The sequence below is a fragment of the Rhizoctonia solani genome, chromosome 9, assembly GCF_016906535.1.
Source record: "Rhizoctonia solani chromosome 9, complete sequence".
In the NCBI taxonomy this organism is placed as follows: Eukaryota; Fungi; Basidiomycota; class Agaricomycetes; order Cantharellales; family Ceratobasidiaceae; genus Rhizoctonia; species Rhizoctonia solani.
In genome coordinates, this window is record NC_057378.1 from 1,823,455 (window position 1) to 1,850,774 (window position 27,320).

Genomic DNA, 27,320 nt, shown 5'->3' on the forward strand with positions numbered 1-27,320 from the left:
CTAAGCCCCCTTTGTTAGTAGTAGACCCCAGTAGAAGTCTGCCTTACAGTGGCATTAGTATAGCCTTTAGTAGATAGTAGATTAGCTTTGTCTGTAGTAGTACGGCCTCAAGCACCTGTCCCACTAGCAAGTACCCACATTACCGTGGTGTACAACATTGTCACTGCATCCAGCCCTGGCCACAATCTACAACTTACTGTCAAAGGAGCAACAGGATGAGTTCAACTCTGACCTCTGTAAGTTGTGGATTGCAAATGGATTTGCCTGGCACGCAATCAATGCACCCAAAACATATAAATTTTTTCAAAAATGGCTACCTGGTGCAACATTACCCAATTGTCACAAACTGTCAGGGCCTATCCTTTGGACTCAGCTTGAGGCTGCAAATACCTTGATGCACAATGCAATTTCAGGTTGGTTAGCTACAGGCATGAGTGATGGATGGAAGAATGTTAGGCATAATGTGTTGATTGCCTCTATGCTCTCACTTGATTACAAGGTATGCTAGTTTAACCATTGCTGTCTTCTACAAAATATGCTGATACAATGTTTCAGACTTACACTGTTTGTGTGCACAATCTGTCAGCGCAACACAAGACAGCCAAGAACCACTTGAAGCTTGTACTTAGTGACATATACAAGACCAAGAAGGAGCATAATGTCTGTGTTATTGCTTGGGTTTCTGATGCAGGAGGCAACTCACAAGCCATGCAAGTCCAACTTCATTGTTTACGCCCTCAAATTTTGGTATTTGACTGCTGGGCACACCAGGTATGTGCATATGGCTAGTGTATGTGCTCAATTGAGGTCTAACTAGAGTGACCATAGATTAACCTTGTTGTTGGTGATATCATGAGCCTAACCTCACAGCTTGTTGACACCGCAGATGATGCAATCAATATCATCAAGTGGATGCTCAACCATTTGTACCTACTTGGACTCTTCTGTCAGGAGCAAGCCCAAGATGGCAGGAAGCCTTGCAGTCTTGCACTTCCTGTTCTCACTTGATGGACCTCACACTTCCTTTTGTTCTGTAGCTTATTGTCCAAGTCTCAATCACTTTGTGCTCTTGCTGCCCGTAACCCCAAAGAATTTCAAGCAAGTGCAGGGCAAACCCCCAAGTTGGTTCAGCAAGCCAAAACAGTTTTGAAAAACATTGACAATCCTAAATTTTGGCTTAGATTGAACAAGTGAGCATGATTCAATTGAATCTACTTAGATGTATGCTGAATATTATCTTGTTCCAGTGTCATAACCCATATCTGGAGGGGTTATTACCATATATATCCACTGTCAAAGATATATATAGTATATATGATGCACAGTGATATATTAATAATATAAGTTGCTGGGGGACGTTGCACTCCCCCTGCCCCCCTAGCCGCAGGCCAATGTTAAGGGAGCCTGCAGGCAAGGTCTGAATAATATATTATTATAGAAGAGATTATGTCATCCCCCTCCCCACCTCAAATCCATAGTAGTTTAGTACAGTATTTGATAAAGGACTGGAGGGGGGGAGGTCATGTGACCTGGACTTAGAGAATATCACTAAGTCCAGCCATGCCAACCATAGGTCTCTTATCTGTGGGAACTCGGAGGTTCTGAGTGCATATGTGCGAGTATATGCGTGCTTGCGGTCATGTTGGCGCGCAACATGAGCGTGTTGGAGGCTTGACAAGGTCAGGACTCATGGAAAGAATGGAGTGGGTTGTGACATCCAGGCTTAAGCTGCATCTTGAACCACTTGCAATTGCAGCAAATGTCTCCCAGGCTGCAACTACAAGGCTTGACCATATTCTGGTTGAGCTTGGCTGGTTGTACTACACATTCTTGAATCTTGGATTCAATCCAAAGATTTGCAAGTGCGTATTGGAGAGCCTGGAGCATTGCTGGGGCAAGGCAGACCAAGATCTGTTTATCCTGGCTGTCTTCCTCAACCCTTTCATTTGAGCTTGCCTGTTTAGCCAAAAAAAACACCTCACTTAATCAATCAGCACTCTACAGCATTGTCAAGCATGTGTTTTGACAAGTCTTTTGTAAAGAAAGCAACCTCAAATTGTACAAAGCGTTCCTCAATTACTACAACTCCTGGAACAAATTTCATCCAGATTGATGGGATTACAAAGAGCAGCAAGCAATGCACAAGCAAGCAGTAAGTGTAGATCAATTGGCATTGAGGCCTCTAAGTCTGACCATCTACTAATTTCTTGCATATACTCAGGGTAAGCTGCTCAATATGATTCATGTCTGGTCAGGGCTTCTTGCCTACAAAACACCAAACTCTGGGTGTCACCAGTTAGCTCACTTGGCAATACACGTCTTGTCAATTGTTGCTAACTTGGCTGGCTGCAAGCAACTATTCAGCAAGATGGGACACATTCACACAAAGTGGCGTAATTGGCTGGGATACCAGAAGGTATTTGACACTGCAGTTGTGCGTATGGACCTCAAACGCAAGCACGCAGATGAGGGGAGGACACATTCAAGGCTGAAGTGCCAGTTTGGCTCCCCAGCTCTTGATTCTGTGGTTTTGGGGGCTGGCACCAAAAGAAATAACCAACCCAACAAGCTTGCAGAGTCTATTGGCAATGTCAATGCAATCAAAGAGGAGCTGGTTACTCCAAGCGTGCATTTGCTCATAACGCAACTTTGTCAAGATGTACTCAATGATGAAGATCCATTAGATGACAAGCCCAATGAACTGCCCATTGCTACACTCCCAAAAAAGGTTTGGTTATTTTTTGGCACTCAGTTTCCTATCCCACTACATGATCTCTTTGACTACTCTGGTAACACTGAGTCTGAAGTGCATAGGCTGGATTTTTTCAAGTCCAACAGGCTTAATAACTTGGATGCAGAGCTTGAGCTCTATGGGTTAGTTACTTGGGACATACAAAAAGGCCTGGAAATTGATGATTCAACCATATAATTACTTATTTTATACTTTTGTATTTTGATCCAAGTTTGTGTATATACTTAATTTGGTTAATGTATCACGTGACTCTCCCATTGCTTCCCAACCATCCCATACCACGCCCCATTTACGTAATCCCAGTTCCCAACCACATTCCCATTGGGATTTACCAACACTGGGCCACCTGAGTTGGGACTTGAGTGCATTCATAAATTCATGGCAGGATTGAGGACGCAAACAGGATAGCTTTCTTGGCACAATCAGCTTAGTTTTTATTCATCAAAGCTTGTTGGCCCCTGCTTAGGCCTTTGTAGAGTAATAATTATGAATTCCTCAAATGTATGTCCTGCTGTGGCCATCATGAGCCCAATTTCTTGAACCTGTTTGGTTGCTATCAGGTTCTCAGAAATCCTTTTCTGGCTTGCTCAATGTGTACTTCTCTAACGTATTATATAATCGGATGCTCATTCACGAGCCAATACAAATACCACCCTTGGGCCTATAGTTCTATCCCCGGGCCACCACACACCCCCAAGGTGCGGATCTTTGTCAAAATTTGCACCTTCATGGCTCATGGTGATGCTCCAAACGGCCCAGCTTCATCCCAGGCCTGGTCGGGTTTAATATTTTAGTGCTCACCAAAAGGCCACTACCTTCTGTGATCTGTAACTATGGGGTTACTTTCAGAGAATTGTATGTCCTTGCATTGTACTAGTATTTGCTTTTAACTTTGAACCAAGGTGTTGCCTTGTATATTATAGCCCAGGATTTCCTGGCCTCTTTTTAGACAGGAGCCGTTATAACCCATTATTCCTCCGGGTTGATGCGATCGCCTAGGGCTTGTTCCCTGACCGCAAGCAATTCCGCTACGTGCCTAACCTTATCCTGGCGGCTATGTGTCGCAGACCTGGGCCCATAGTATGGTAGTGCGTGACGTTCCGCGTTAAAGTCATAGCCATTCCGCAGAACTCGTCTGGTGATCTTGTCAGCTACGTGCTATACTGTACCCACGGGTCAGTTTAACGCCCAAGCTTGTAACCCGGGTCTTGGCCTGCATTTTCGCTTTGCAGTACTAGCCGATCAGTCTTGTAATAAGCTTCGCGACTTGATAACCGAGAGGTTCTTGCAATATGAGACTAATTATTCGGAGGTTTTTGTTCCAACCAGTATAGTTGCGTTCTCCATGATTGGGGTAGAGTCTCGTTGGAACTACTTCTCGCGTAAACTCAATGCATAATTGCACAACCTTCCTTTGTATCTCTGGAATGTGTGGTACACTGCACCTTCCACCGCGTTTCCTGGTAGCAGCCAATAGAATTTCCGGTTGATAGAAGATTATACAATCAGCGAACAAGTGCACACAGCGCCGGCCAAGTTAGATCTCGACATTGCTGAGATTTGTTCCTCATAGTTCCATAGCTACAAAGAATGTCAATGAGTAATGGTAACTCAAGATAAATAAATGTGATTCTCTATATCCACAGGGGTAGTCTCACAGCACATACAACTTCCAATGTGGGATGCTAAACTTAGGGTTATAGAAAGCGACTTTCTTTACATGCATACTATTCAACCCAACCATCACACAAAACCCCTTCTTGGCGATGAGTCAGGACCACTCAATCGTCATCATCATCTTCAGGCTCCTCTGCGATTACATTTAGTAATTCAGGACTCAATGGTAACATCTGTCCTTTCTTCAGAAATTAGTCAAACCTCCCGAAATGGATCACAGACTTGACTCGCCAGCGTATGAACAGCCTGAGCTGTCGGACGACCCGCAGAACTGTACGACCAGCAGCTCATAAGTATCGCCCACAGTACGTTCCCAAGTATGCTCCTCTCAGGGATGATGCTCCCGGGTCGTGAGGGCGTCTTTTTTCGATCTACAATATGCCGGTAGAGCGAGATGTCAGACCGGCCAGAGAACGGAACCTCCGTCGTGAACGCTTCCTGATTCGTATATCAGTAAACATAAATACTGCAAAACTACTCAGACAAGCACCAGAATAGTCTGCAACTGCAAGTAAGTATCATTTACACAAAGAGATGGGCCACCTTACCATTCCGAGCGCATATATGTCTCCTTCCTTTGTATGACCAGTCTTTCCTCGTAGTATCTCCGGGGCCTGTGATAATATCACGTTGTAAGGAATGCAAGATATTCGTATATTTACTCTACTATACGAATATCCCTTACATAATCGAATCGGCTCTGCTCACCCGACTTACCACCTCGGCCCACCTTCGTCTTCGTTATTGTTTGTATCTGATTTCTAACTATATACTCTCGTTTGGTTTATTCCGCTTACTCATGTACGAACCCCGTTGACCTTATAAGGTCCCGGGGGGGATCTTCTGATAACTGTCTTTACTTTCAACCACAACAATCGAGTGTTTTACGGATTGTCATTACCTCGGCGACACGGTCGCCATCGACGTTCGTATTTACAGTAGTGGACAATAAGTGAAACCTTACATTCTTTGACATACTAATTACAACACTCGTATCGAGTTTATACTCGACGAACTTCAAACGACAGAGTGACGGGTTGGCCTCCGTTGCACTGTCCCATTTTACTTTATTTTAATTTCTACAATTGCTGATCGATCACAGAGAATAGTACGTACTGAACATGAGCAGGAGGTTGCGCAGCGGACGCAACTACAACGCATCCAAGGTTCCTACCGCCCCCAAGAGGCGGGCCGATAAGCGCATGGCTCCGAAAACAGCCAACCGCGTGGAACCCAAGACGTCGAACAAGACCACTGATGAGCAAGCGATTGTACCAGCGAGAAGAGTACAGCTCACCTTTGGCACCATGCCCCAGGGCGCAAGAGAGCCAGGCGAGCGCATGGTAGTGCTGGGTGTCGGGAAGCGCCAGGGAATAGCCTTTGCCGATACCGAGGGAGTCAAGTTATCTCCCTCGGCCTACATGGCCCTCACGCAACGAGCCCCACCTATCCGGAAGGTGTTGAGCTGGCCGTTGCCAATTAACGAGACCCGCCGAGAAGCGAATGCCCCCATGAACAGGGAAGCGACCTCAGAACAGAGCGTCGAACTTGTCGAGCGAGCGTCGGTCGAGCAGACAAGCGCTCCTGCATATGCTGACGACCAGCGAACAACTTTGGAAGTCCCTACGACCCCCAACATGGGTGCGGAAAGTAGGAGGGAATCGGACGACGAGATATTCGTGACGGCTAGGACGAGTCGTGTACTAAACAAGAGCATCGCCCTGGATGATGAAGGCAAACCCGTGTTAGCGCAATACATAGTCAATGATGAGAGGGAAAGCAAGACACCTTCCAAGAATAGTAAGCGCAAGCGTACCCGCCGTAAGTCTAAGGGTAAAGGCAAGGAAAGGGAGCTGGATATCAGTGTCAGTACCGAATCTAAGTCCACGGCTAATCATGAGGGCCTCACCTGGGACGAAGAGGTACGCCAAGCCAATGGCAATGACAGGGGTCCAGGCAATGTTGAGGAACTACCAGACGTTAGCAACTGGATTAATCCTAACTGGTCATGATAGGATTACATACCCACGAGTGAAGGAGATTGTACCAAAGCTGAAAGCGGAAACGGAAGCGTCGAAGTAAACGCGCTGATATACGAGCTGGCTGACGAGTACGCATTTGATGATGAGGAGTATGCATCAGTACTCCGGAACCTGAGGAGCTCCAAAAGGTCCGAAAGTACTCACAGTCAGACAAGGGGGGCTGGCCCATTGAGACAACCGCAAGTTACAATCAAGGAAGTTGATAGCGGGTCAGAGGACACGACAACAAGTTGCACCAGGTCACACAAGAGTAAGGCAAAGGCAAAGGCTAAGGCTAAAGGCAAGAAGAGGAAACATCCTAGCCTGGGAGCCACATTGGATGACCTAGAAGTGACGCGGGAGCGTCACATACAACAAACAGACCCCCAAAGCACGCCAAACGCATACAGGGGCGGGGGATACCTGGAGGGTATCATAGAATCAACCCCGGCCAGGAAGTCTAGTAAGACAACCCGAACGGAGATGGGGAAGGCTGGTAAATCCAGACGCAAGGAACAACAACGGGCGCGATCAACCAAGAGAAGGTCCCCATCACCGTCTGAATCATCCAAATCGTCAGAGACTGATAGCAATGAGACTGAACCCATGCATACAAGCAGGTACGGAGGAGGCGGGAGGCCACCAGATCCATCAGATAGTGGATCCAAAACATCCAACTTGTCCGACTCAAGTTGGACCAAATCGTTGGCACGATTGCGCAATGATAACTGTTGGAGGAATAGATGGCTGGAGGAATTAGTTGCAAAGCTCAAGAAGCAAAACAAGAAACTTGAGTGAAAGGTGGTCACGCAAGCGCAATCAGGATACAAGGCACAATCACCCAAGATGTATAAGGGCAAAGCAGACATTGACAAGCTGGATATGTTCATATTCAATTACAACCTATACGTCAGTGATACTAGATTGAGTGACAGCAAGGCAGTGCTCACTGTCAGTTGATTCCTGGACAACAAAGCCGCATCTTGGTACATGTTGAACGTAGCACCGGACCCCGGAAGCTACTCAATGGAATCAATATATGTTGGACTATATGACTACTGCTTCCCACCAGATTTCAAAGACAACATGAGGAAGTTGTATAATGAAAAGAAGCAGGGAGACTTGGGCGTGCAAGATTATTTTGCCAAATTGGCTTGCTTACAAAGACGCTTACGGGAAGTCACAGACCACCAACATGTGCTGAGAGTTTGGGACAGTGCTGCCCAATATATTAAAGTGGGATGGGCACTCAAAGGCATGAGACCAGAAGCAACTACATGCAAAACATTGCGAGAAACAGCGCTGGACATAGAGCGCGCACACAAGTACAAACGGTCAATTGAGAAATTGGGGAATGACAAATCAGGATCAAGAAGGAACCAATTGCGTAGTCCTTTGTGAAAGCATGACCGTGCTTCTACTTACAAGAACCTGGGGGACAACTGAAGCGGCGGAAACCGCGGCAATAACAAAGGGACTGGATACAACAGTAACGGTAACAGTAACCGGCAGAACAAACGCCTGAACAAATACATGCGCAGTGGACAGGCAAAAGGCCGTGACGGACAGGAGAACCAGCAAAGAAAGCTTACCAACAAGAAGAAGGCCAAATTGAGGGCGGCTGGGCTCTGTTTTGAATGTGAACAATTGGGTCACCTGTCAAAGGATTGCCCAAAGTTCCACAAGGCCAAACCATTGCATGTCAACACAAACGCGGTTAAAGTATGCCCCAAGAGCAAGGTCAGAGTGTTGTTGGTCATGCTCAAAGAGCTAGACAAACTCACCAGGCTGAAGGAGAAAATTGAGATCAACGCAGTGGGCATTGGGCAGAAGAACAAAGAGCTGGGACCAAAACATGTCAAGCAAAACGCTATCAAGGTTAAGGATCACATGAGGAAGGTCCCAAACACGCTGATAGTTGAAGCCAAGCTCAAAGGCAAGTCTGTTTGTGTACTGTTAGATTTGGGATGTCAGACTGACATGGTATCTGTTGTACACCACTGTAAGGTGGGTACATGCTGGTGAAGGCGGGCGCTTGTGGCCGTAACTACTATACTAGCTGATGTAATCTAACTGACTAAGGCTAACTACTATCTACTGAGTTGCTTAAGGCGGTAACTAACTAGCTACTGTTGATGCAAAGGGGCCCAAGGCCTGGAGGTGTGTTAAGTGAAATAAAGGGGTGAGTACTTCTGAGGGATGGGGGCTGGCTACTTAGCTGGCTGGCTACCTTCTCTAATGGGTAAGAGACAAGGTAAAATCAACTTGGGGTCTCCAAGCAATTTTCCCTGCTGTATATATAGAAGAGAGCACACTATCTACATGGTCTGTGCACGTGAGAAAAGAAGTACATGTGTGAAATGAGAAGCGTGCTGCAGGCTGCGCAGAAGCGTGGATTTCTCCTAAGCGCCCTTGGCACGGCATCTTGGCGCGGCATCTTGGCATAATAAGCGCCGAGATCACGTGATTGAAAAACGTAAGATAACAAGTCCGTAAAAAATAGTAAAAATAACAGAAAAATTGTCCAAATCCGGTGGTATAGACATCAGCAAAAAGGGGGTTTCTACATATATTGTTGCACATACATATAGCTAGATATTTGTACATAGATGCTTGTAATCTATGCTAGGCTACTTATATTATGGGACGCTACGTAGATCTATGTATACCCGGCCAACAATGTATGTTGCCGCGCGCTACATAGATCTACATAGATCTACGTATACTGGTAGGGTCCAAAATCCAATACCAAGATAATAATAATAATTGTTGAGCTTTTTTACTCCTTCAAATTGCTTGGCATTCAATCTTCACAAGCTTTAATGTTACCCCATTGTGTAACCTCTTCATAAGGTATAAGTGCACCCTAGAATACATGTGAGAAATACGTTGGCATAGAGCAGCTAGAATATCAATGAATGCATGACAAACAAGGAGTTATTTGGAGAATACAATCATAGAGTCCTTCAATAATTATATAGCTGTGGGCAATGGTCAGGAGAGACAATATGAGATTTGTTAAACCCAAACATACCAGAACAAAATTTTCACATAATTTGAGCGTTCAAGGGAGCGTAGCTGAGGTGCTCCAGTGCTCGAATAGATTGAAGTGATAATAGCTACTAAATTGGTTCAGAAGAAACAAGCAACATATGTCAAAAACATTGGTATTGAGTCGAACTGGGGTTTCTTCATCAATCGTTTCAAACCGTGGCCCCAGGTGGCACGCAAGTCAAATGCTTGATAGCGGTACCACAGCTGTTCTTGGCCTTTGAGCCTGGTCGACGGAGCGTGTTGTGGTATAAGTTTCAAAATATTTGATTGGTGAGGGGCCAAATGGGCTGAACCACTCAACATATACCAAGCAATGTGGGCATAAATCTTTGAGCTGGGCCGGGAGTTCAAAAATGACGCAAATTCGGGCAGGCCGATAACCTACAATCCAATTAATATTGTATTAGTATTGTGAATAATATTGCGGAGATAACAATAATATTACTCACAATGAATACCTATCTTGTTAGGGTAGGCAAGTATAAGCACGGTATCAAACTGACCAGCGCGTTGAACCCAATCAATAAGGTCAACCTTGGCTGGTCGTGCACGGATGTGTTCAACATGAGGTGGTTCAAGCGGTTTGAAGGGGAGGGGTAGGTGAAATAGTTGAGCAACCTTCCAAATACGCAGCTTGGTACCGGGTTGGAGTGTCAGTGTGGGGAGATTGGGACGAAGTTGCTTGAGATACATAGAGATGTCAATGACAAGGTTTCTTGCCGAGTGAGAAACAAGTAGGTATTCCACAGTGACAGGCTGACCACCACGTTTGGCAGTCACAATTTTGGGGTTTGGGTAATGGGTTTTGGTTCCCTGCCAATAGGCCATAACCTCATTAGCCAAACCTTGACTGGGCGCACCATCCATATGAACTTGCAAGCCCTGTTCAAGATCTACCACCCGTTCAACCATACACCCCGCCTCAAGATTGTCATCATCTAAGCTTGCATCTGAGTCGGAGTCAGAGTCAGAGTCCAAAGCAACCTCTTGAGGGTAATCTTTAGTTGCAAACTCATCCATGCCGGTTCCGTCCATATGGTAAAATAAGCCGGTTTCTTTGTCAAAAAGTTCAAACTCCTTCCAGCTATCTCTCCAATTGTCCCCATTGTCTTCGCCCTCCGGTCTGGATTTGAAGTCCAGGTACGCCCGATGCAGTGCCAACGCGTCCATACGCTGAATATATTCCTTCATTTGCTCTGTTTTGGTATCGTCATTTTTGTTGGAAGCCTTGTAGCCGGCCTTGGTTAAGTTGATGTGCAGTCTCTCGGGGGCCTCTGTATTGTACCCGTTGGGGGCACCAAGCAAGCGGATTGAATGCGTGTAATGCTGGAGTGAATGAAACTTAGGTATATTATGGAACCCCTTTGGCGTTTTCAGCGATGATTTGAAAGCCGACTTTTCATTATGAAAAACAGCCAGCTGTCTATCCATTTTGCATATCTCGGCATTGGTCAGAGTAGACAAGTGCGCAAGGTACATGAACTTGAGGAGTGCGTGAGTCGCTTGAATAGCCTTTGGGCCCGCACCAGCCGTAGCCGGTAAAAAGACTTTCATCATTTCCTTTGCTTCTTGGCCAGTAGATCGTGAGAGTTTGCTGATACCGCACTTAAAATGTCGGATCCCAAAGTGCCAAGGCATTAAGACATATTGTTTATCAATTTCCTTGTCGCCGATAAGCTTGGGGACCATGTACTTTGCTAAGTGGTCTTTAAATACACCTTTGTGGCATTGATGAAGTAAGTCCGGCATATGCATTGTAGCAATATTGATATGGGTATGTTGATTCCACCATGGCCACATGTTGTGTAGCCCCCAATCTTCAAAGTTCGGAGACCCTTCCTTGCAATGTTTGATAATTGCATTCAAGGTGGGGATTTTTTTGCAAAGGGGTATGTTTGGGTTGAGATCACCACGTACGTGCGGTTCAACAATGCACACAGGACAGCCCAAGCCGCGGGTACATGCATTCTTGCACTGCTCTGGGAAATCGGCAATAGTGGCAGAGAGGGTTGGGTACATGCGGCGAACACCGCCATCGGCACAGACAACATCCATCCCGGTTCGTTCAGCTTTGGTGAGTGGTTGCAAGAGATCTTGAAGACAGTCATTGAATAGCTTGTCTTGCATTTGTTGCGCCACCTTAGGGTTTGGCTCGCAATCCAGATTGGGAATTGGGAGATAACCAACCAAGACCATTGCGCAATGTGAGTGCGTTTGTCAAATATGTTTTGGTAGGTTGGCGATGGTAAAATAGACTGGATGGGCCTTCTTGCTACCACAAAAACCAGTCAACGGGGTCTGGTCGGTCGCAATCACATATTGCCCAACGGTTGCAAAACGATCCTTGATCTTTAGCTGGAGAATGGTAAGCATATTATGAGCCCAAAGTACATTTGACAAACCTGGATATTCCACCATTGTTCTGCCGACCATGCCTCTCCGTATTGCCGGTTTGTCTTATCACGCTTCATGTAGTGTCGTTCTGGCCGGAAGTGGTACTCGTCTTTTAGAGCCAGGATCCCAAAGAGGTCCCAAAAGACGTCGGCCGTATTTCGGCACCAAAAGATCACCTTTTCCACTCCCTTTGGCCCTTTCAGCTCGTAGTATTTTGGCTCCCACTTTGTGCAACGCGGGAGCTTGTCAACGTCCTTCATCATCAGATGATTTGATGACCATGGGGCTTGACCTTTCATCTATTGATAGTGAGCAGTGGTTCTATACGCAATTCATAATAGCTTACCTTCCTTAGGCGTAAAAAACGCTCTTGGTCTTTGACACTTAGCCCGGCTTCGAGGGCAAATTCAGCCATCTCGAAGTTATTGGGATCGGCCAGTTTGCCGATATCACCAGGTTCTCCCCAGACCCATTTCGCCATTTCCTCCCTTGTGGCTCTTCTAAATGAAGCTCCTACTGTCTCAACAGGGTAATATTCAACCCAAACGCGTAGGTCTTTGTCGTATCGGAGATCTGGTGGCGGTGCATCGTCTTTGAGACCGGGCTCCAAAATATTATAGTTGGAACCTTCGGGTCCAGGTAACCAATTTGGTGGCGGCAAGTTATCTTGGTTGTCCAGCCCCCCTTGTAAATTACTGTCAATTGTAGTTGCGTCTTGAACCGGGATAACATCGTATTCCATTTCCATTTTGGAGTACGCTAGGAAGGGTATATTAGCTTTGAATGATCATTACGCGGCGCCCAAAGCGTTGGCCGGGCTTACCTTGCAATCCATCATTCTTTCCTGACTTACGCCCTAGTTGTGATATATATTTAATGCGCTGTTTCTTGCATGTTGGGTCATTCAACATATGTCGATTCCGTGCTTGGGCAGTGTTGAATGATGTGTTGCAATATTTACAGGTAATTGAATTAGGGTTGACCATGCGCACGCGCCTCTTGTGGGTGAAGACATGGATCACTTCTCTGTGAGTCAAACCGCAATGGATATTCAGCGCAGCTCAACTCTTGAACTTGCAAAAGCACTTCGAACAATGAAAAGGCTTTTTTTGACAACTGCAAGGCATGAAAGAGGTTGAAGTGATGACAGGTGGATAAGTCCCAAAAGAAAAGACCGTCCTTGGCGTGTTCTAGCTACGTGCCTGACTTGGTCCAAAGTAAAACAATAAAAGGAGGCCGCTCTGCTTGGCTGAGCCCCACCCAACTACCACCTTCCTACTAGTATTACCTGAGTTTAGCTACTTCAACATGACGGACTCCGAGTTGGAGGGGCCAACCGGGCCTAGGCAAAGTTCTTGTTTACAATCACCGACTAAGAAAATAGCCCAGTTTGGTATGTCTATATGCGTGCTCATTTCTGCCTGATCATGTTGACACATCTATTTTACACAGATGCTGAAATTGGGCAATCAAAAGGACGACGCAAAAACTTTGAACGCAAGCAAACAATCAACAGGAAGCAGGAGGCATATGCTGCTGGTCTTGCTGAAGCTGGTCGGCCACGTCTATCTAGCGTCCCCAAACAGTCCCTTTTGAGTCCCCCTCGAGCCCCGCCTACACCCAGCAATGGTAACAGGACAACGGCAAAGGGGAAAGGCAGAGAAGAACTCCCCCCGGCAATTGCCAAACGCGGACGCATAACAAGCCCCGAAGCGGAGGAATTTAGTTGGCTGTCTGATCCCAGGCCCAGACCCAAGTCAAGTACGCCAATCAACCTTCTTTTTGCTTAATCTGAGACACTAACACGTGACCTAAGGTGGCAATGTTATTCTGGACGGTGTCAACATTGAGGAATGGAACCGGCAACGTCTGCTCTTTTACCTTTCCCACCGCGACAACAAGGCCTTTAACCCAGATTCCAACTACTCAGACTTGAAGCGCGCCCTTGGTAACGACCTGGAATGGGCCTCAGATACCAACAAGATGGGTGTAAGGGACCAAAGACAAGATCAAGGTCCCAACATGGCCGACGGTGACAGCAATGTTGAAATAGACAAGTTTGATACCAAACCACCCCCCTGCAAACCAGTTCCCGTGAGTTCCTGTAGGATGATCCTTTACATTGGTGCTTATACTTTATAATTTTTATAGGTTTGTGCCATCAGTCCGCCCCTTGCACCGGAGATCACGTTGACCAAGCCGTCTGTCAATTGCATTCGGAGTTCTCAGTCCGCTACAAACCTATTCTCGACCAAGCAACCGGCGGAACCCAAAAGTGGGTACAATGATGCAAACAAACAACACCAACCAGAACCACAGTCATCTTCAATGTCTACATAAGTACTCAATGGAACTAATTTATATTGTATGAATGGAGTATTGACAAGATATCCAGTAGTATCGCTCCCGGGGCTGCATTTCAACCGCAGTTGGGTGCACGTGATTTGGGGCGGGCCCTGCCTCCAGCCCAAGGCTCCAATTTGCCGTCCCATTCCCACAGCATTAACTACACCAAAGAGCCTGGCAACCCCTTGCGGCCTTTTGAGCTCCCCCACCCCCCTTCCACTTTAGTCACAGATTGGCTCTCCCAGCCAGGTAATAGTCGTCCCGCCGGCCCATGGCAAGGACTTGAGCAGCGTGGGCCTGCCGAGGCTTCAAACCTTGGTCGACCTTTGGCTCCAACTTGCGCCTCCTCAGTGGCCCCAGCTCGTGCCTTTTCACAGGCTCCAGTATACGGCCGTGCTGCTTCTCAAGCTCCCGTTAATGATCGAGCACCCATCCAAGCGCAGCCTCGGGCTTTCAACGCTCAAGCTCCCCCACAAAATTTGCAACCACAAGACCCATCCTGTCCGCCTTCATCTTGTGGCCGTTCTTCAGAGGGCCAAGGCCATTACTGTGCCCCCTCTCAGGCTCCAACTTGGCCTAGATCCCTGTCTCCTATCCACCACCACCGTGCGCGTTCAAGCTCAAGGGCCTCACTTCCTCCACGTGCTCCTTCTCGTGCTCCGGCTCCCACCCGTACCCGTACCCGAACCAACCAGCAACCACAAGCTAGCGGCTGTGGTGATGATCTTGAGCGTGCTTTGCTTACCAGGGCTGAGCGCAAGCTCCTTTCCCGGGCTCTGGAGGCATCTAGAGCTGGTTGACCTTTCCAGGTCCCAGGTTCAACCACAAGTGCCCCTTTGGAACGTCGGGCATCCGCCAGTTCTAGGTCATCTGGTCGTCAAAACAGAACCAACGGAGATCTGTAAGTGTGTCAAGTGTTCGTAGTATGGATCGGAGACACACTGCGCGTGGTGAGCTCATTGCTGGCTATATGCGTTGCATTCCACTCAAATTAATATGGCGGTCACAGGAAGATCACATGAGGAAAATGAAATGGATGATGCAGCTGAAATTTTGGACACAGACGGACCAAGGGAAGTTGGGAATAAGGTAGGTAGTTATAGATACTGTACCTGCAACTCATGACCTACCTTACGTTTGACACAGCGTGGGCGTTTGAAGGACTTTTCCGGTACTGAATACAAAATATTGGTTTGGGCTGGTTGCGTTTACAAGGCCCTCATGCTTGTTTGCGGCATGTACAAGACGGATATCGATGTGCTTGACAAGCGCCGAGTCAAGGCTTGGGAAACGGCGTGCGGAAAGTTCAAGAAAAGCATTGACAATTATCCATTCAAACTCTCTCATATGCAAAATGTAGTGTATTTTGACTGTGCAAACGTGTACTGATCCGTTTTTCTTAGATGAATGACCGCCTTGTTAGTTGGCGTACCCACGTGGCAAATTATGTGCGGGACAAGGCGGCGGCCAAGTACTTTCCGAAGACCAATCCAATGACGTCTAATGAGCTCAAGGCTCACATTGAGTGGCTCAAAGCCGGAGGGTTACATACCAAGGTACAAACCGGTCCCTAGCAGTGATTCTTGCTGATATAGCGCATATAGCCCGACTTGGCTCCTGGGGAAGGGTATTTTCAGCACCCACTAATTCAGACCTGCATGGAAGAAATGGTTTTCCAATTCAAGAAGGATATTGGTGTTCAGTTCCCCAATCTCTTTTGGCAGCCAAGTGCGGAATTAATCTGCTTTTTTTGTGCAATTGTTTGTATCTTAGTTGTTATCAATATTCTATTACTAATCATTTCCTTGTAGCTTCAGTTTGTGGTGGAAGAGCGGGAAATAGGCAAGACTGGCAAGGCGGATCTAGAGTTTGAAACACAACAAAAGGCGTACAACACGCACCTTACTAGCCACGGGGTCTGGCTTGAACGTGCGAGGCCACGTTGGGCGCTTATTCAAAAACAGTTGTTTCTGCGCGGACTATGAGTGTTGGCGTGTACTTTTCATAACGTATTGTATTATTGATAAACCTGATCTACAGTAAGTTCAGCGGTTCATCCAAATCTACTCTACCTGTGGAACCAAAGTCTGTGCTGCGGGCTGAGGATCTTCAACCAGACAATCCAGATCCAGCTGAGCTGGCGGCTTGGGAGGAGGAGATGGCGGAGCTAACATCAAAAAAACACAAGGACCCAGAAGGATGGGGCGGCCTTGACTATGATGAGGCCTCCGGACAGGACCAACTCAAGAACGCCAACAAACTCAAACAACCGCTGGTTCACGCTAACGAGGTTATGCGGTCTGCGTTTGACAATGGCATCCAGGAACAGGCGCATTATTGAGAAGACTTTGGTTCGCAAGGCAGTACTTCTTGCACCTACTGTGAAGATCACCCATATTGGCCGGATACCAACAACAGAGGTTACCGTCCTGACCAAAATGAGAAGTACGTACCTAACCAAGGGGTCGAAGTGGTGCTTATCATTCACATCCATCCGTAGTCTTTGCGGCCCAGTCCCTCTCAACAATTGCAAATGCATCCCAGCTCTGGATGGATATTGGCAGCGCCACAATAATAGTGACAACCGGCCCCGCTACAGCAACAGGTATTACATCCATGTGCATCACAAGATTCATTCTAAAGTAGTTTCTCTTATTTTCACAGGCGTCAAGACTACAACCGTGAATTAAGCTTGGAGAATCATGAGAGGAGGTATGTTAAACTGGGTTCCTTTTTCTTGGTGTTACTCACGGTTGACCTGCACAGCAATTACGGTACAGGTCATCGACCTAACAACGTATATACCCGCACTAGACAAGATAGAGATGAGTACGCCCACTTCAACCAGATTGAGGACTGTCCACCCAACCTCTATTGGGACTTTGGCATCAAACCAACCAGCGGCAGCAACTATGGCGATGATCATGACGAGAATGGGGATGCTCGTGGCACCCCAAAGCGTATGATTGAAACCTCTTTTGGTGAGGACTATCCTGCTGAATTCAATGGGGAGTACTAGTTGCACGCAAAGGGATTGTTCAGGTGCGTAAGAGCATTGTGTGAACTCTAATGATTCAACATTTGCTAATGGTGAGATAGGTTGGGTTTAAATCTGAGAATGCGTCACACGCCTTGTTGTATAGCTTGTTCTCTTTTATAATTTTGCTTTGTTTTCTAATCCCATTCCACTGCCATACAGCCTGCGTCAATCTGTATTGCTACTTATTATCATTCAATAGCTTGTAACATTTTTGTTATTGTTATTGACTCTTGAGTAATGTTCCAAGACGCTAATGTGATATATGTTGACAATCTAACTTCACATCTTACCATTGTAGAGGGACTGGGGCCTGTGTATTAGTGCAGACACCCAAGTGTCTAACTGGCACACAATCCCCAGTCAGTTGTGTGTGTATTGTGACTTACCTGCAGCTAGTTGAGAGGTCATAGCATTGTTGGTGGACAATTTGCAGTTGAAGTGTTATAAACACATAAGACTCTTCTGCAAGTAGTGAAGCTGAAGGGAATGTCTGAGAAGTTAGCTCTAACACGGCAAGGGACAACTACACGCTGTAATGTGAAGGGGTTGGGCTCCTTTGGCTCTGAGTACACATGCAATATACGTAGATATACGTAGATATAAGTATATGCTATATGGTTATATGTATCACGTGACTATGTATGTCTACATTGCACCGCCGCATCTACATGGATATACATAGCGCTACATTGCTGCTACGTAAATAAACTAGAGAGTCTACGTATTGGGGGTAAGTATACAAGCAATAAATGGCTACATAGATGCTACATAGTGATATGTAGAAAAGCTTTTTTTGCTGATGGATAAGGAGGTTGTAACAGTATCCACAACCATTGTTGACCAACTCAGATTACCAAAAGTGAAACTCACAAAACCGCTGCAAGTACAGTTGGCAATGGCAGGGTTGCAAGGGACGCTACATTATGGTGTAAAAGCTAGAATAGAATACCAAGGAATTGATGAGTATTGAGATTTTGATGTGGGGAATTTAGACAACTAGGATTTGATATTGGGAACACCATTCCTGTTCCAACATAGCGCACAACTAAGTTTCAATCCATACGGGGTATACATTGGGTCTACAAAATCTTTACCACTCAACAGGGAGCAAGTCATTCAGATTAATTCATTGTCCGCGGACATTGTTGGACTGCGGATGGCTGAACTGCGTGACATGCTCAGAGACAAAGCAGCAAATGTGTGCAAGCCAAAGGACAGTAATACACCCCTACCACCTTTCCAAGCAATAAACCATTGCATACCATTGATAGACAAGCAGAAGACGTACCGTTTCAGACCCTTGAGATGCCTGGAGGCGCTGAAAGGACAATTTGAGTCTAAGGCAAGATGTCCTAGATGTCCGTTAGGGTGTTGAGGGGGATGGCGCTTGTGGCCGCGGTGTACAAAATGAGAAAGTTGCTTAAGGCAACAACAAGTCTAACTACGGTGACAAGCAGCTATCCTACAACAACAAGGCCGCTTAAGGCAGTGACAAGCTATCTAAGTACAATGCTGAACCCGCTTAAGGTGGTGTAGACTATCTAAGTGGCTAACTAAGTAATTACTGGGCTGTAATGCCCTTGTACACTGAGTGGATGCAACAAGAGGTAATTGACCTGGGTGTTACCATGGTTGGTTGGCCTCCTTATATATTACAATGGTAGACTAATTACAAATACATGATATGCAATACTATAACTAATAAGAACCCCGCTCCGCAGTTGGCCTTACTCATGCATACGTGTCACTGACATGTCATGATGACATCATAGGTGGAGGTGGCTATGTATGCTGAGGTAAGCGCAGGTGGGGACCTGGCTTGGCGCTTTAGCAGATGATATAAGTGCCAAGGTCACGTGATTGAAAATGTTGTCCGTTTAACTTTGTTTAAAATCGAGAAAATCGGAATAAATTCCGTGGTATTGAGTGTGTCTACAACACTGCCCCCCCTCTAAGGGCCTTGGCAGCGCCAAGGGCCTTCTTTCTCATGTCTTTTTCGTATTTTTCTAAAAAATTTTTGGCATTTTTTAAGTTTTCTCAGGGTTCCCACGTGTTTTCTTTGGATCTGTACCCCTTCCACTTGACTTGGAAGAACCATTTCCCATTCCTTTCTTTGGCATTGGTAATACCTTCCACCTTGTATTCTTCTTCTCCATCCACGGTGACTGGTGGAGGGCAATTTTTGAAGGTGCGCTTTTTGTCCCTTTTGACCTTAGATAGGAGTCCCACATAGAAGACATTGTGGATTTGCATGGTCTGGGGAAGTTCTAGTTGGTAGGCCTGGTCAGAGATTTTTTCAATAACCTTGAATGGCCCTAGGCATTGTTCCATTAGTTTGGGGCTCAGGGTTTTGAGGTTGACATTCTTGGCGTCCAACCAAGCTTCTTCTCCAATCTCAAATTCTGTTGGGCTTCCATCTTCCCCGGCCATCATTTGTTGTTTAGATTGCCAGAGCGCCAACTCCACTTCTTTCCACTGTGCCTCCATTGTCTGGGTGAGATCATCTGCTTCTGGGATGTCTGTTGGTACGTTTGATGGGGTTAAGGTGGGTTCCTATCCGTACAAGGCCTTGAAAGGGGTTTTGCCTGTGCTGCTATGTATGGCATTGTTGTACACAAACTCTGCCATTGGAAGCCATTTGGTCCAGTCCCTTTGGTTAACCCCTGAATAAGCCCTGAGGAAGTGTTCAATGGAGGGGTTGATGCGTTCTGTTTGCCCATTGCTCTGGGGATGGTAGGCGGAGGAGAAGTGAGGGTCAATACCAAGACGTTTGTATAGGGCCCATAAGAACTTGTTGTTGAAGACCCTTCCTCTGTTGGATATGGTCTTCTCTGGCATGCCATGGCGCTTCCATACGTTTTCCAGGAATAGCTCTGCTAACTTGGGTGCCTTGAGTTTCTTGGAACATTTTACAAATATCCTGTACTTTGTGAAACTATCAACAATTACTAGGATTGAGTTGCTGCTTCCATCCTTAGGGAGGTCTACTATCATGTTGTAAGACACATGCTGCCAGGGTCTAGCGGGGAGTTCAAGAGGCTGAGGTGGGATAGACGCGTACTTAGGCTTCCTGATCTGTTGACATATCTCACAGGAGTCCACATGCCAATACGTGTTGGCATGGATGCCAGGCCAGTAGTAATTCCTTGATATCAACTCTAGAGTGCGCTGTCTTCCCGGGTGTCCTGCCAAGGGGCTGTTGTGGAAGATGCGGAGTAGGTCCGTCCTTAGTGTTCCAATGTCAGGGACTACAATCCGTCCTTGGTAGAAGAGTAGTCCTGCCTCCATCTTGTAATCTTTAAATGCGCATTTGATGGAGGGGGGTGCTTTGGACTTGTTCTGTAGGAATTGGAGGATTTCCTCCAGGGACTTGTCTTGGTCCAGGGATGACTCAATCTGGCGTTGTAGCTCCTTCTCTGGTGTAACTAAGGCAACATTGGCAAATACCAGGTCTGGCAACATGGACTGGGGTTCTGGCGGAATATCTGCATGATCCAATTGACGTGACAAGGCATCTGGCTTCCCCAATTGTTTTCCTGGTCTGTATACAATTTGGAAGTTGTACCCGGCAAGGAGTAAGTGCCATTGTGCATGGCGTTGGTTGAATGTGTGGTATTCCTTCCAGTACTCCAGGTTGCGGTGGTTGGTAAACACTGTGATTGGGTGCCTAGTTCCTTCTAGGAAGATGCGCCAGTACTCAAAGGAACAGATGATTGCAAGAAGTTCCTTATTGTGGGTGTTGTAGTTCTGTTTGGCACCTTTGAAAGACTCTGATAGGAACCCTAGTGGATGCAAGCGGCCGTCTTCCTGTTGTTGACTAAGTATGGAACCTAGAGCTGCGCCAGAGGCATCTGTTTCCAGGAAATAAGGTTTGGACGGGTCAGCGTGGCAAAGGACTAGGGCGTTGGTGATGGCGTCCTTTAATCCCTGGAAGGCTTCTTGTTCCTTGATGTCCCATTTCCAAGGCGTGTCTTTCTTGACTAGGTTGTGTAATGGCCTAGCCATGTGGCTAAAGTTGGCAACAAAACAACAAAGGAAGTTGGCAAACCCTAGGAACAATTGGACTTCTTTTACTTTGGTGGGTACCGGCCATTCTTGTACTGCCTGGATTTTGAGCTTATCCAGACTAAAACCCTTATCCAAGACAATGATCCCTAGGTACTCCACTGAGGTGACGTGGAAGGTACATTTTGACGCCTTGCAGAACAATTGGTTATGCATTAACTGTTTCAGGACCTCATGAACGTGTTGTGTGTGAGATGCGTCATCCTTAGAGTAAATTAGGATGTCATCAAGGTAAATGATGATGCATACATCCAATAAGTCCTTGAACAGTTCATTCATGAAGTGCTGGAAAGTGGCGGGGGCATTTGTCAGGCCAAAGGTCATGACCAGGGATTTGTATAGACCATACTTGGTGCGGAAGGCGGTCTTCCATTCATCCCCTTCCTTAACATGGATGTTGTTGTAACCCTACCTTAGGTCTAGTTTAGTAAAGACCTTGGCACTGCGGAGCTGGGCCATGAGGTCATCTGGGTGGGGTAATGGGTAGACGTTTTTCTTGGTCCAGTTATTCAAGCGGCAGTAGTCAACAACTAATTGGCGGGAACCATCCTTTTTGGGCACAAACATTACCGGTGAGCTAATAGAAGACTTGCTGGGACGGATCTTGCCTGCCTTGAGCTCATCCCTGAGCCAATCCTTGAGTGTAGCAGATTTGGCGTCAGTCATGCTGTATAGTGGAGAGTTCAAGGGGCCTTCTTCTGTTAATTCAATCCCAATGTTGTAATGCCAGTGGGGAGGAAGCTTATTGAATTCTTCCTCTCCAAATACCTTGGCGTATTGATGGTATTTGGAGGGAACTCCTTCAAGGGGATTTTGATCAGCTTCCTCCTCCTCAGCAATGGCTACCTGTTCTGGTGGCGCATGGGGAAAGGAGAGGGTATGTTGGTTCCAATCAATCTCTGGATTGTGGGCATCCAACCATTTCAATCCCAAGATGGCGGCGTGAGACCCTGTGTTGCAAATTAGGAAAGTCTTGGTCATACGTTTGCCATCAAAGGAGAAGGTTAGATTAGCCTTCTTCCAAATTTTGCCAGCCTGGGGGCTTGACCCATCAAGCATAGTAACAGTGCAGGGTGAAGGGAGGTCTATGAGTGGGAGGCGGAGTGATTCTGCGGTACAGGGGTGGAGGAATGACAATGTGGTGCCTGAGTCTATCAGGACTTCTAGTGGTTCCACTTGTTTTTCTGGTTTTATTGAAATTGTGAACAGGGGGGAGATTCTATTTCTACTATTGGATATATCACAAATTTTGACAATCCCAGAGTCCTCCTTGGGGTCCTTGCGCGCGGCAGCAGGTACCCTTACTCTTTTCCCAATTGGTACTTGGAGTCTTTGCCAATTTTGGCGGATTCCTTAGCCTTCCCCTTTTCCTTGATAGGGGTGGCTTTCCAGCCCATGTGGCATTCTGCAAACTTATGGCCCATTTTTCCGCACTTGATACAAGCGCCTGCAGCACAGCAGCGGTTTCTTTCCTCTTCCAACACAAAGTTGGGGTTGTTGGAGAGTTTCTTGGAACCAGTGCTTGACTGGCCAGTACTTGTCCCCCTTGCAGGGTTGGATGGTCTGCTAGACTTATTATCCTTTGGCGGATGGCTAGCATGCTCCTCTTGGAGGGCGTTGTCAATGACAAGTGCTGCATTCTGCAGCTCCAGGAGGGTACGGGGGCAGTGCTTGCGGGTGGCAATCTGGCAGCTGACCTCCCAGTGGAGGCTGCAGGCAAACTGGCCTTGAAGGGCCGCGTTGTTCCAGTCCAGTTCCATTGCCAGGGTCCTGAACTTTGTGATGTAGTCTGCGCAGGTGCCAGACCGGGTAAGGGTGGTGATCTTTTGCTCAGCGGCTCTTGTGGCGTCAGGGTTGCCAAATGCTGCCAGGAACTCCATCTTGAATCCTTTGACCATCTGGATGATGGCTTGGTGTGATCCAAGCTGGTCAAGGTGTGGATGGGCCCAAGCCCCAGCGGAGTCCTTCATGTTCATCAAGAGGAAGGAGAGGACCTCTTGATTGGTGGGGAACTGTTGTAGACACAATCAATACCAGGGAATTTATTCCCATTTTCTCAAATTTAAACAAAGTTGAACGGACAACCTTTTCAATCACGTGACTTCGGCGCCTATATCATACGCTAAGCGCCAAGCCACGTCCCCCTCCATGCTTACTCAGCATACATAGCCACCTCCACCTATGACGTCATCATGACATGTCAGTGACACATATACATGAGTAAGGCCAACTGCGGAGCGGGGTTCTTATTAGTTATAGTATTGCATATCATGTATTTGTAATTAGTCTACCATTGTAATATATAAGGAGGCCAACCAACCATGGTAACACCCAGGTCAATTACCTCTTGTTGCATCCCACATTGTACAAGGGCCTTACAGCCCAGTAAGTTACTTAGATACACACCTTAAGAATTGTTCTCACTGTACATACGTAGCTTGCTGCCGCCGTACAGCATGTGGTCATTGTAGATAGTTAGTTTGTTGTTGTAGGGCACCCCATTGCCGCCTTAAGCGGTTTACTGTATTAGTCACACAGCCACAAGCGCCCGCACCCTTGACGTCCTTACAGACGTCTAGGACAGGAACATCTGCAAGTTGAGGCAGGTCCAGGCTAACATCTGGGTCAGCCACTGCTTTGCTTTGCTCCCTATTTTGCCTGTGTAGGCGTTGGGGTGGTCAACCTTGACCGGAGCAGGATAGGCGGCGACCGGAGCCAGAGGTGGAGGGGCAGCTGTCCCAATTGGGGATTGGAGACGCAGAGATGGAGGGGGAGAGGGGACTTGCAGGGGCAACACTCTCTGTGGCTGTGGATGGGCAAAGGTGGGGAGCCCTTTTGGTTGCTCAGGCCAGAAGGAGGGCCCACTAACCAATCCAATAGGCGCGGTTTTTGGTAAGGGGCGTGGCATTGCTTCCACAACTGGGGGCTTGGTTTCTGGGGTCCTTGGCCCATGGGGTTGGAGGCTTCTAAGCCCATCCTTGACAACATCAACTGTTTGAGATATGTTCTTGACGTTGGTCTGGGTCTTGATTCCTGCTTCTTTGACTTCTTCAAGCTTTTGCTCAATGTTCTTGACTTGGCTGAGGAGGCCAAGGAGGAGGCAGGTGACCCGCTCAAGGGAGACTTCCCCAAGCTTGACAGGGGTGGTTGTTGGAAGTTGGGGTCCCAGGTCTCTTGGATCAAAAGGGGACTGGGCTTGAGAGGAAGTCCGGGAATGGGTTGCCATGGTTGGTGCGGGGTAGGAGCGGCCAGCGTGAGAGGATGCCCGCAAGGACAAGCAAGTGGGGGTACAGGATGTAATGGTGGAAGAGGGGGGTGACTAGTATGTGCCTATATCAGGACTTATGAGCGCTTTATTGCATAATGCGCTAAGAACCTGCGTCAAACAACCTAGCGTTGAACAGTGAGTGTAGCTAATCACTGCCGTGGGCGGGCGTGATGTAGAACCTTGTCTCTGCAAGCAGGTGTATCTGCTGTCTGGTTCCGCTAGCAAAGGGTGCAGCAACCATGTGGTATGCAGACAATAGGAGTAGTCTGCCTTATAGCAATTTGCTACTACGTGGGGGTGGGGGACTTTTGATTATTCTGTCCTGCAAGGTGGCCCCAATCATGTGATTTTGCTTGTGCTAGTACAGGTACTCTTCTCATTTGTTGATTCTTAGTAGTGGGTACAAAATGGTTTGCAACCAATGTAAGGTCAATTACCTAGTGTCCTAGACGTCTGTTAGGGCATCAAGGGGGATGGCGCTTGTGGCCGCAGTGTACAAAATGAGAAAGTTGCTTAAGGGAACAACAAGTCTAACTACGGTGACAAGCAGCTATCCTACAACAACAAGGCCGCTTAAGGCGGTGACAAGCTATCTAAGTACAATGCTGAACCCGCTTAAGGTGGTGTAGACTATCTAAGTGGCTAACTAAGTAATTGCTGGGCTGTAATGCCCTTGTACACTGAGTGGATGCAACAAGAGGTAATTGACCTGGGTGTTACCATGGTTGGTTGGCCTCCTTATATATTACAATGGTAGACTAATTACAAATACATGATATGCAATACTATAACCAATAAGAACCCCGCTCCGCAGTTGGCCTTACTCATGCATACGTGTCACTGACATGTCATGATGATGTCATAGGTGGAGGTGGCTATGTATGCTGATTTAAGCGCAAGTGGGCACGTGGCTTGGCGCTTTAGCGTATGATATAAGCGCCAAGGTCACGTGATTGAAAATGTTGTCTGTTTAACTTTGTTTAAAATTGAGAAAATCGGAATAAATTCCGTGGTATCAAATATGTCTACAACACAAGAGAATACTTGGGATTGGGTTGATGGAAGCATAGCACCGGCTCAAATGCAATACCAATGTTATTCATACCCAAGAAGAAAGACGGAAATATTGAGCTACGTACAGTATTAGACAAGTGTGAGCAAAACGCAAATATGGTGAAAATGGCATCACCATTGCCGTTACCCAAAGATATCCTTGCCAAAGTCAGTAGGCATAAGTATCAAACGTTACTGGACAGGAAGGACGCTTACAAGCAGATTTGGGTGGTACCCAAAGACGTGCATAAGACATTGTTCCACACGCCTATGGGGACTATGGTTAGTCACGTAATGCAGCAAGGGGACTGTAACGCAGGCGCAACATACCAAGCGCTGATGAACCATATCTTTGCACCATATATAGGGGTGTTCATGTTTGTATACCTTGACAACATAGTAATATTCTTGGATATGTTAGAAGAACATGTGAAACGTATACATACCATATTGGGAGTACTCAAACGCAAACAGCTATTCCTGAGCCCAAGTAAGATGCAATTCCTTGCAGAAGAATTGCGTATACTGGGGCATATAGTTGACAAGAAGGGGATCAGAATGGACCTGCATAAAGTCAACTTGGTGTCCAAGTGGAAGACGCCTGAATCAAAAGAACAATTAGCTAGCTTCCTAGGTGCGGTTGGATACCTAGCACCAAACTGCCCAGGCATTTGCATACCAATGGCACTGTTGGCTAAGAGAGCAAGCAGTGACACGCCTTTCAGATGGGGGGGTACCAAGGAACGCGCCTTTTGTGATACAATTAGGTTGGTGGAAGAGTTCTGCAATAGACATTGCGTGGCATTGAGATACAGCAAGATTGAGCCCCCAATATATCTAATTACAGATGCTAGCTTGACAGGGGCAAGCGGACTAGTAAGCCAAGGCAAAGAGTGGCAAATGGCGCAAGTAGCTGCGTTCTGGTCCGCCAAGTTCACCATGGCTCAACAGAACTACTCAGTCACAGACCGGGAAGCGTTAGCTGTGGTGTGCTCACTAGATAAATTTGGACCGTTACTACACAGGGTCAAGTTTACAATACTCAGCAACCACAAGGCGCTTGAGTACCTACAGACTCAGAAGGATCTCAACCTGCAACAGGTACAAATGGCGGAGAAACTGGGTCAATTTAACTGTACAATTAAATACATCAAAGGATCAAAAAACGTCCTTGCGGACGCCCTATTGCGGATGTATAGTGAGGACAAGAAAGGCACTGAACGTGCAGAAAGTGAGTTTGTGCCAGACTACAAGGAGGAAGACGGCATACGGGACGCATGTGCGCATAACCCATCAGTGACCCAGCCAGTAGTGACCGGAATGGCGGCCAAGGTGGCAAGCAAGAGCCAGACCACATTGGCAGGTGTCCGACAGAACCTGGAGCGCAAAAGAGTGGCCCCAGTTTGCTACAACCCGGAAATACCAGGAAGAGCAGGGCAAAGGACCATGGCACCATGTAACCAAGGAAATGAGTGCGTGAAAGAAAATTGGAACCCCAACATACGTGATGAGTTTGTTGGGGAACAAATTGCGGAGGAGGACCCAAGAGAAACCAAGCCCAACAAAAGATAAGGGACCTCACCAGCAAGCGTTGAGCTGGAGGGCAGGAGTCAGGCGGACAACAAACAGGACAAGTGGGACCTGTTGGAC

The 27,320-nt window shown here is 47.0% G+C and overlaps 14 protein-coding genes across 14 annotated transcripts; 7 read left to right on the top strand and 7 right to left on the bottom strand.

Annotated features, from left to right (window-relative positions):
- Positions 1-430: 430 nt before the first annotated feature.
- On the top strand, positions 431-1,008 carry RhiXN_08086 (uncharacterized protein; the record flags this gene model as incomplete). The annotated part of the gene is made up of 3 exons (XM_043327902.1): positions 431-499; positions 556-771; positions 829-1,008. 3 exons carry the CDS (start codon positions 431-433, stop codon positions 1,006-1,008), a joined length of 465 nt encoding a protein of 154 aa, XP_043183287.1.
- Positions 1,009-2,236: 1,228 nt separating this feature from the next.
- On the top strand, positions 2,237-2,929 carry RhiXN_08087 (hAT family dimerization protein; the record flags this gene model as incomplete). Its single annotated transcript, XM_043327903.1, has 1 exon — positions 2,237-2,929. The coding sequence occupies one exon, from the start codon at positions 2,237-2,239 to the stop codon at positions 2,927-2,929; it is 693 nt and encodes a 230-aa protein (XP_043183288.1).
- Positions 2,930-3,721: 792 nt separating this feature from the next.
- Positions 3,722-4,980, bottom strand: RhiXN_08088 (uncharacterized protein; the record flags this gene model as incomplete). The annotated part of the gene is made up of 4 exons (XM_043327904.1): positions 3,722-3,887; positions 4,734-4,867; positions 4,920-4,928; positions 4,978-4,980. The coding sequence occupies 4 exons, from the start codon at positions 4,978-4,980 to the stop codon at positions 3,722-3,724; spliced, it is 312 nt and encodes a 103-aa protein (XP_043183289.1).
- Positions 4,981-5,550: 570 nt separating this feature from the next.
- RhiXN_08089 (uncharacterized protein) lies at positions 5,551-7,248 on the top strand (the record flags this gene model as incomplete). The annotated part of the gene is made up of 2 exons (XM_043327905.1): positions 5,551-6,408; positions 6,445-7,248. 2 exons carry the CDS (start codon positions 5,551-5,553, stop codon positions 7,246-7,248), a joined length of 1,662 nt encoding a protein of 553 aa, XP_043183290.1.
- Positions 7,249-7,536: 288 nt separating this feature from the next.
- On the top strand, positions 7,537-8,475 carry RhiXN_08090 (Zinc finger, CCHC-type; the record flags this gene model as incomplete). Its single annotated transcript, XM_043327906.1, has 2 exons — positions 7,537-7,847; positions 7,899-8,475. The coding sequence occupies 2 exons, from the start codon at positions 7,537-7,539 to the stop codon at positions 8,473-8,475; spliced, it is 888 nt and encodes a 295-aa protein (XP_043183291.1).
- A 1,470-nt stretch (positions 8,476-9,945) lies between these two features.
- On the bottom strand, positions 9,946-11,700 carry RhiXN_08091 (coatomer subunit beta; the record flags this gene model as incomplete). The annotated part of the gene is made up of 1 exon (XM_043327907.1): positions 9,946-11,700. One exon carries the CDS (start codon positions 11,698-11,700, stop codon positions 9,946-9,948), a length of 1,755 nt encoding a protein of 584 aa, XP_043183292.1.
- Positions 11,701-11,721: 21 nt separating this feature from the next.
- Positions 11,722-12,646, bottom strand: RhiXN_08092 (coatomer subunit beta; the record flags this gene model as incomplete). Its single annotated transcript, XM_043327908.1, has 3 exons — positions 11,722-11,859; positions 11,907-12,197; positions 12,245-12,646. 3 exons carry the CDS (start codon positions 12,644-12,646, stop codon positions 11,722-11,724), a joined length of 831 nt encoding a protein of 276 aa, XP_043183293.1.
- A 560-nt stretch (positions 12,647-13,206) lies between these two features.
- RhiXN_08093 (uncharacterized protein) lies at positions 13,207-15,044 on the top strand (the record flags this gene model as incomplete). The annotated part of the gene is made up of 5 exons (XM_043327909.1): positions 13,207-13,291; positions 13,351-13,659; positions 13,715-13,992; positions 14,064-14,173; positions 14,294-15,044. 5 exons carry the CDS (start codon positions 13,207-13,209, stop codon positions 15,042-15,044), a joined length of 1,533 nt encoding a protein of 510 aa, XP_043183294.1.
- Positions 15,045-15,240: 196 nt separating this feature from the next.
- On the top strand, positions 15,241-17,263 carry RhiXN_08094 (uncharacterized protein; the record flags this gene model as incomplete). The annotated part of the gene is made up of 11 exons (XM_043327910.1): positions 15,241-15,333; positions 15,391-15,600; positions 15,648-15,800; positions 15,849-16,004; positions 16,056-16,173; positions 16,209-16,239; positions 16,294-16,542; positions 16,568-16,689; positions 16,745-16,862; positions 16,909-16,956; positions 17,011-17,263. The coding sequence occupies 11 exons, from the start codon at positions 15,241-15,243 to the stop codon at positions 17,261-17,263; spliced, it is 1,551 nt and encodes a 516-aa protein (XP_043183295.1).
- Positions 17,264-19,321: 2,058 nt separating this feature from the next.
- Positions 19,322-19,771, bottom strand: RhiXN_08095 (Retrotransposable element Tf2 protein; the record flags this gene model as incomplete). The annotated part of the gene is made up of 1 exon (XM_043327911.1): positions 19,322-19,771. The coding sequence occupies one exon, from the start codon at positions 19,769-19,771 to the stop codon at positions 19,322-19,324; it is 450 nt and encodes a 149-aa protein (XP_043183296.1).
- A 66-nt stretch (positions 19,772-19,837) lies between these two features.
- Positions 19,838-22,408, bottom strand: RhiXN_08096 (Retrotransposable element Tf2 protein; the record flags this gene model as incomplete). The annotated part of the gene is made up of 2 exons (XM_043327912.1): positions 19,838-21,733; positions 21,785-22,408. 2 exons carry the CDS (start codon positions 22,406-22,408, stop codon positions 19,838-19,840), a joined length of 2,520 nt encoding a protein of 839 aa, XP_043183297.1.
- Positions 22,409-22,650: 242 nt separating this feature from the next.
- On the bottom strand, positions 22,651-23,319 carry RhiXN_08097 (Retrotransposon gag protein; the record flags this gene model as incomplete). The annotated part of the gene is made up of 1 exon (XM_043327913.1): positions 22,651-23,319. One exon carries the CDS (start codon positions 23,317-23,319, stop codon positions 22,651-22,653), a length of 669 nt encoding a protein of 222 aa, XP_043183298.1.
- A 605-nt stretch (positions 23,320-23,924) lies between these two features.
- RhiXN_08098 (uncharacterized protein) lies at positions 23,925-24,575 on the bottom strand (the record flags this gene model as incomplete). Its single annotated transcript, XM_043327914.1, has 1 exon — positions 23,925-24,575. One exon carries the CDS (start codon positions 24,573-24,575, stop codon positions 23,925-23,927), a length of 651 nt encoding a protein of 216 aa, XP_043183299.1.
- Positions 24,576-25,796: 1,221 nt separating this feature from the next.
- On the top strand, positions 25,797-27,242 carry RhiXN_08099 (Retrovirus-related Pol polyprotein from transposon; the record flags this gene model as incomplete). Its single annotated transcript, XM_043327915.1, has 1 exon — positions 25,797-27,242. One exon carries the CDS (start codon positions 25,797-25,799, stop codon positions 27,240-27,242), a length of 1,446 nt encoding a protein of 481 aa, XP_043183300.1.
- Between the last annotated feature and the right edge of the window lie 78 nt (positions 27,243-27,320).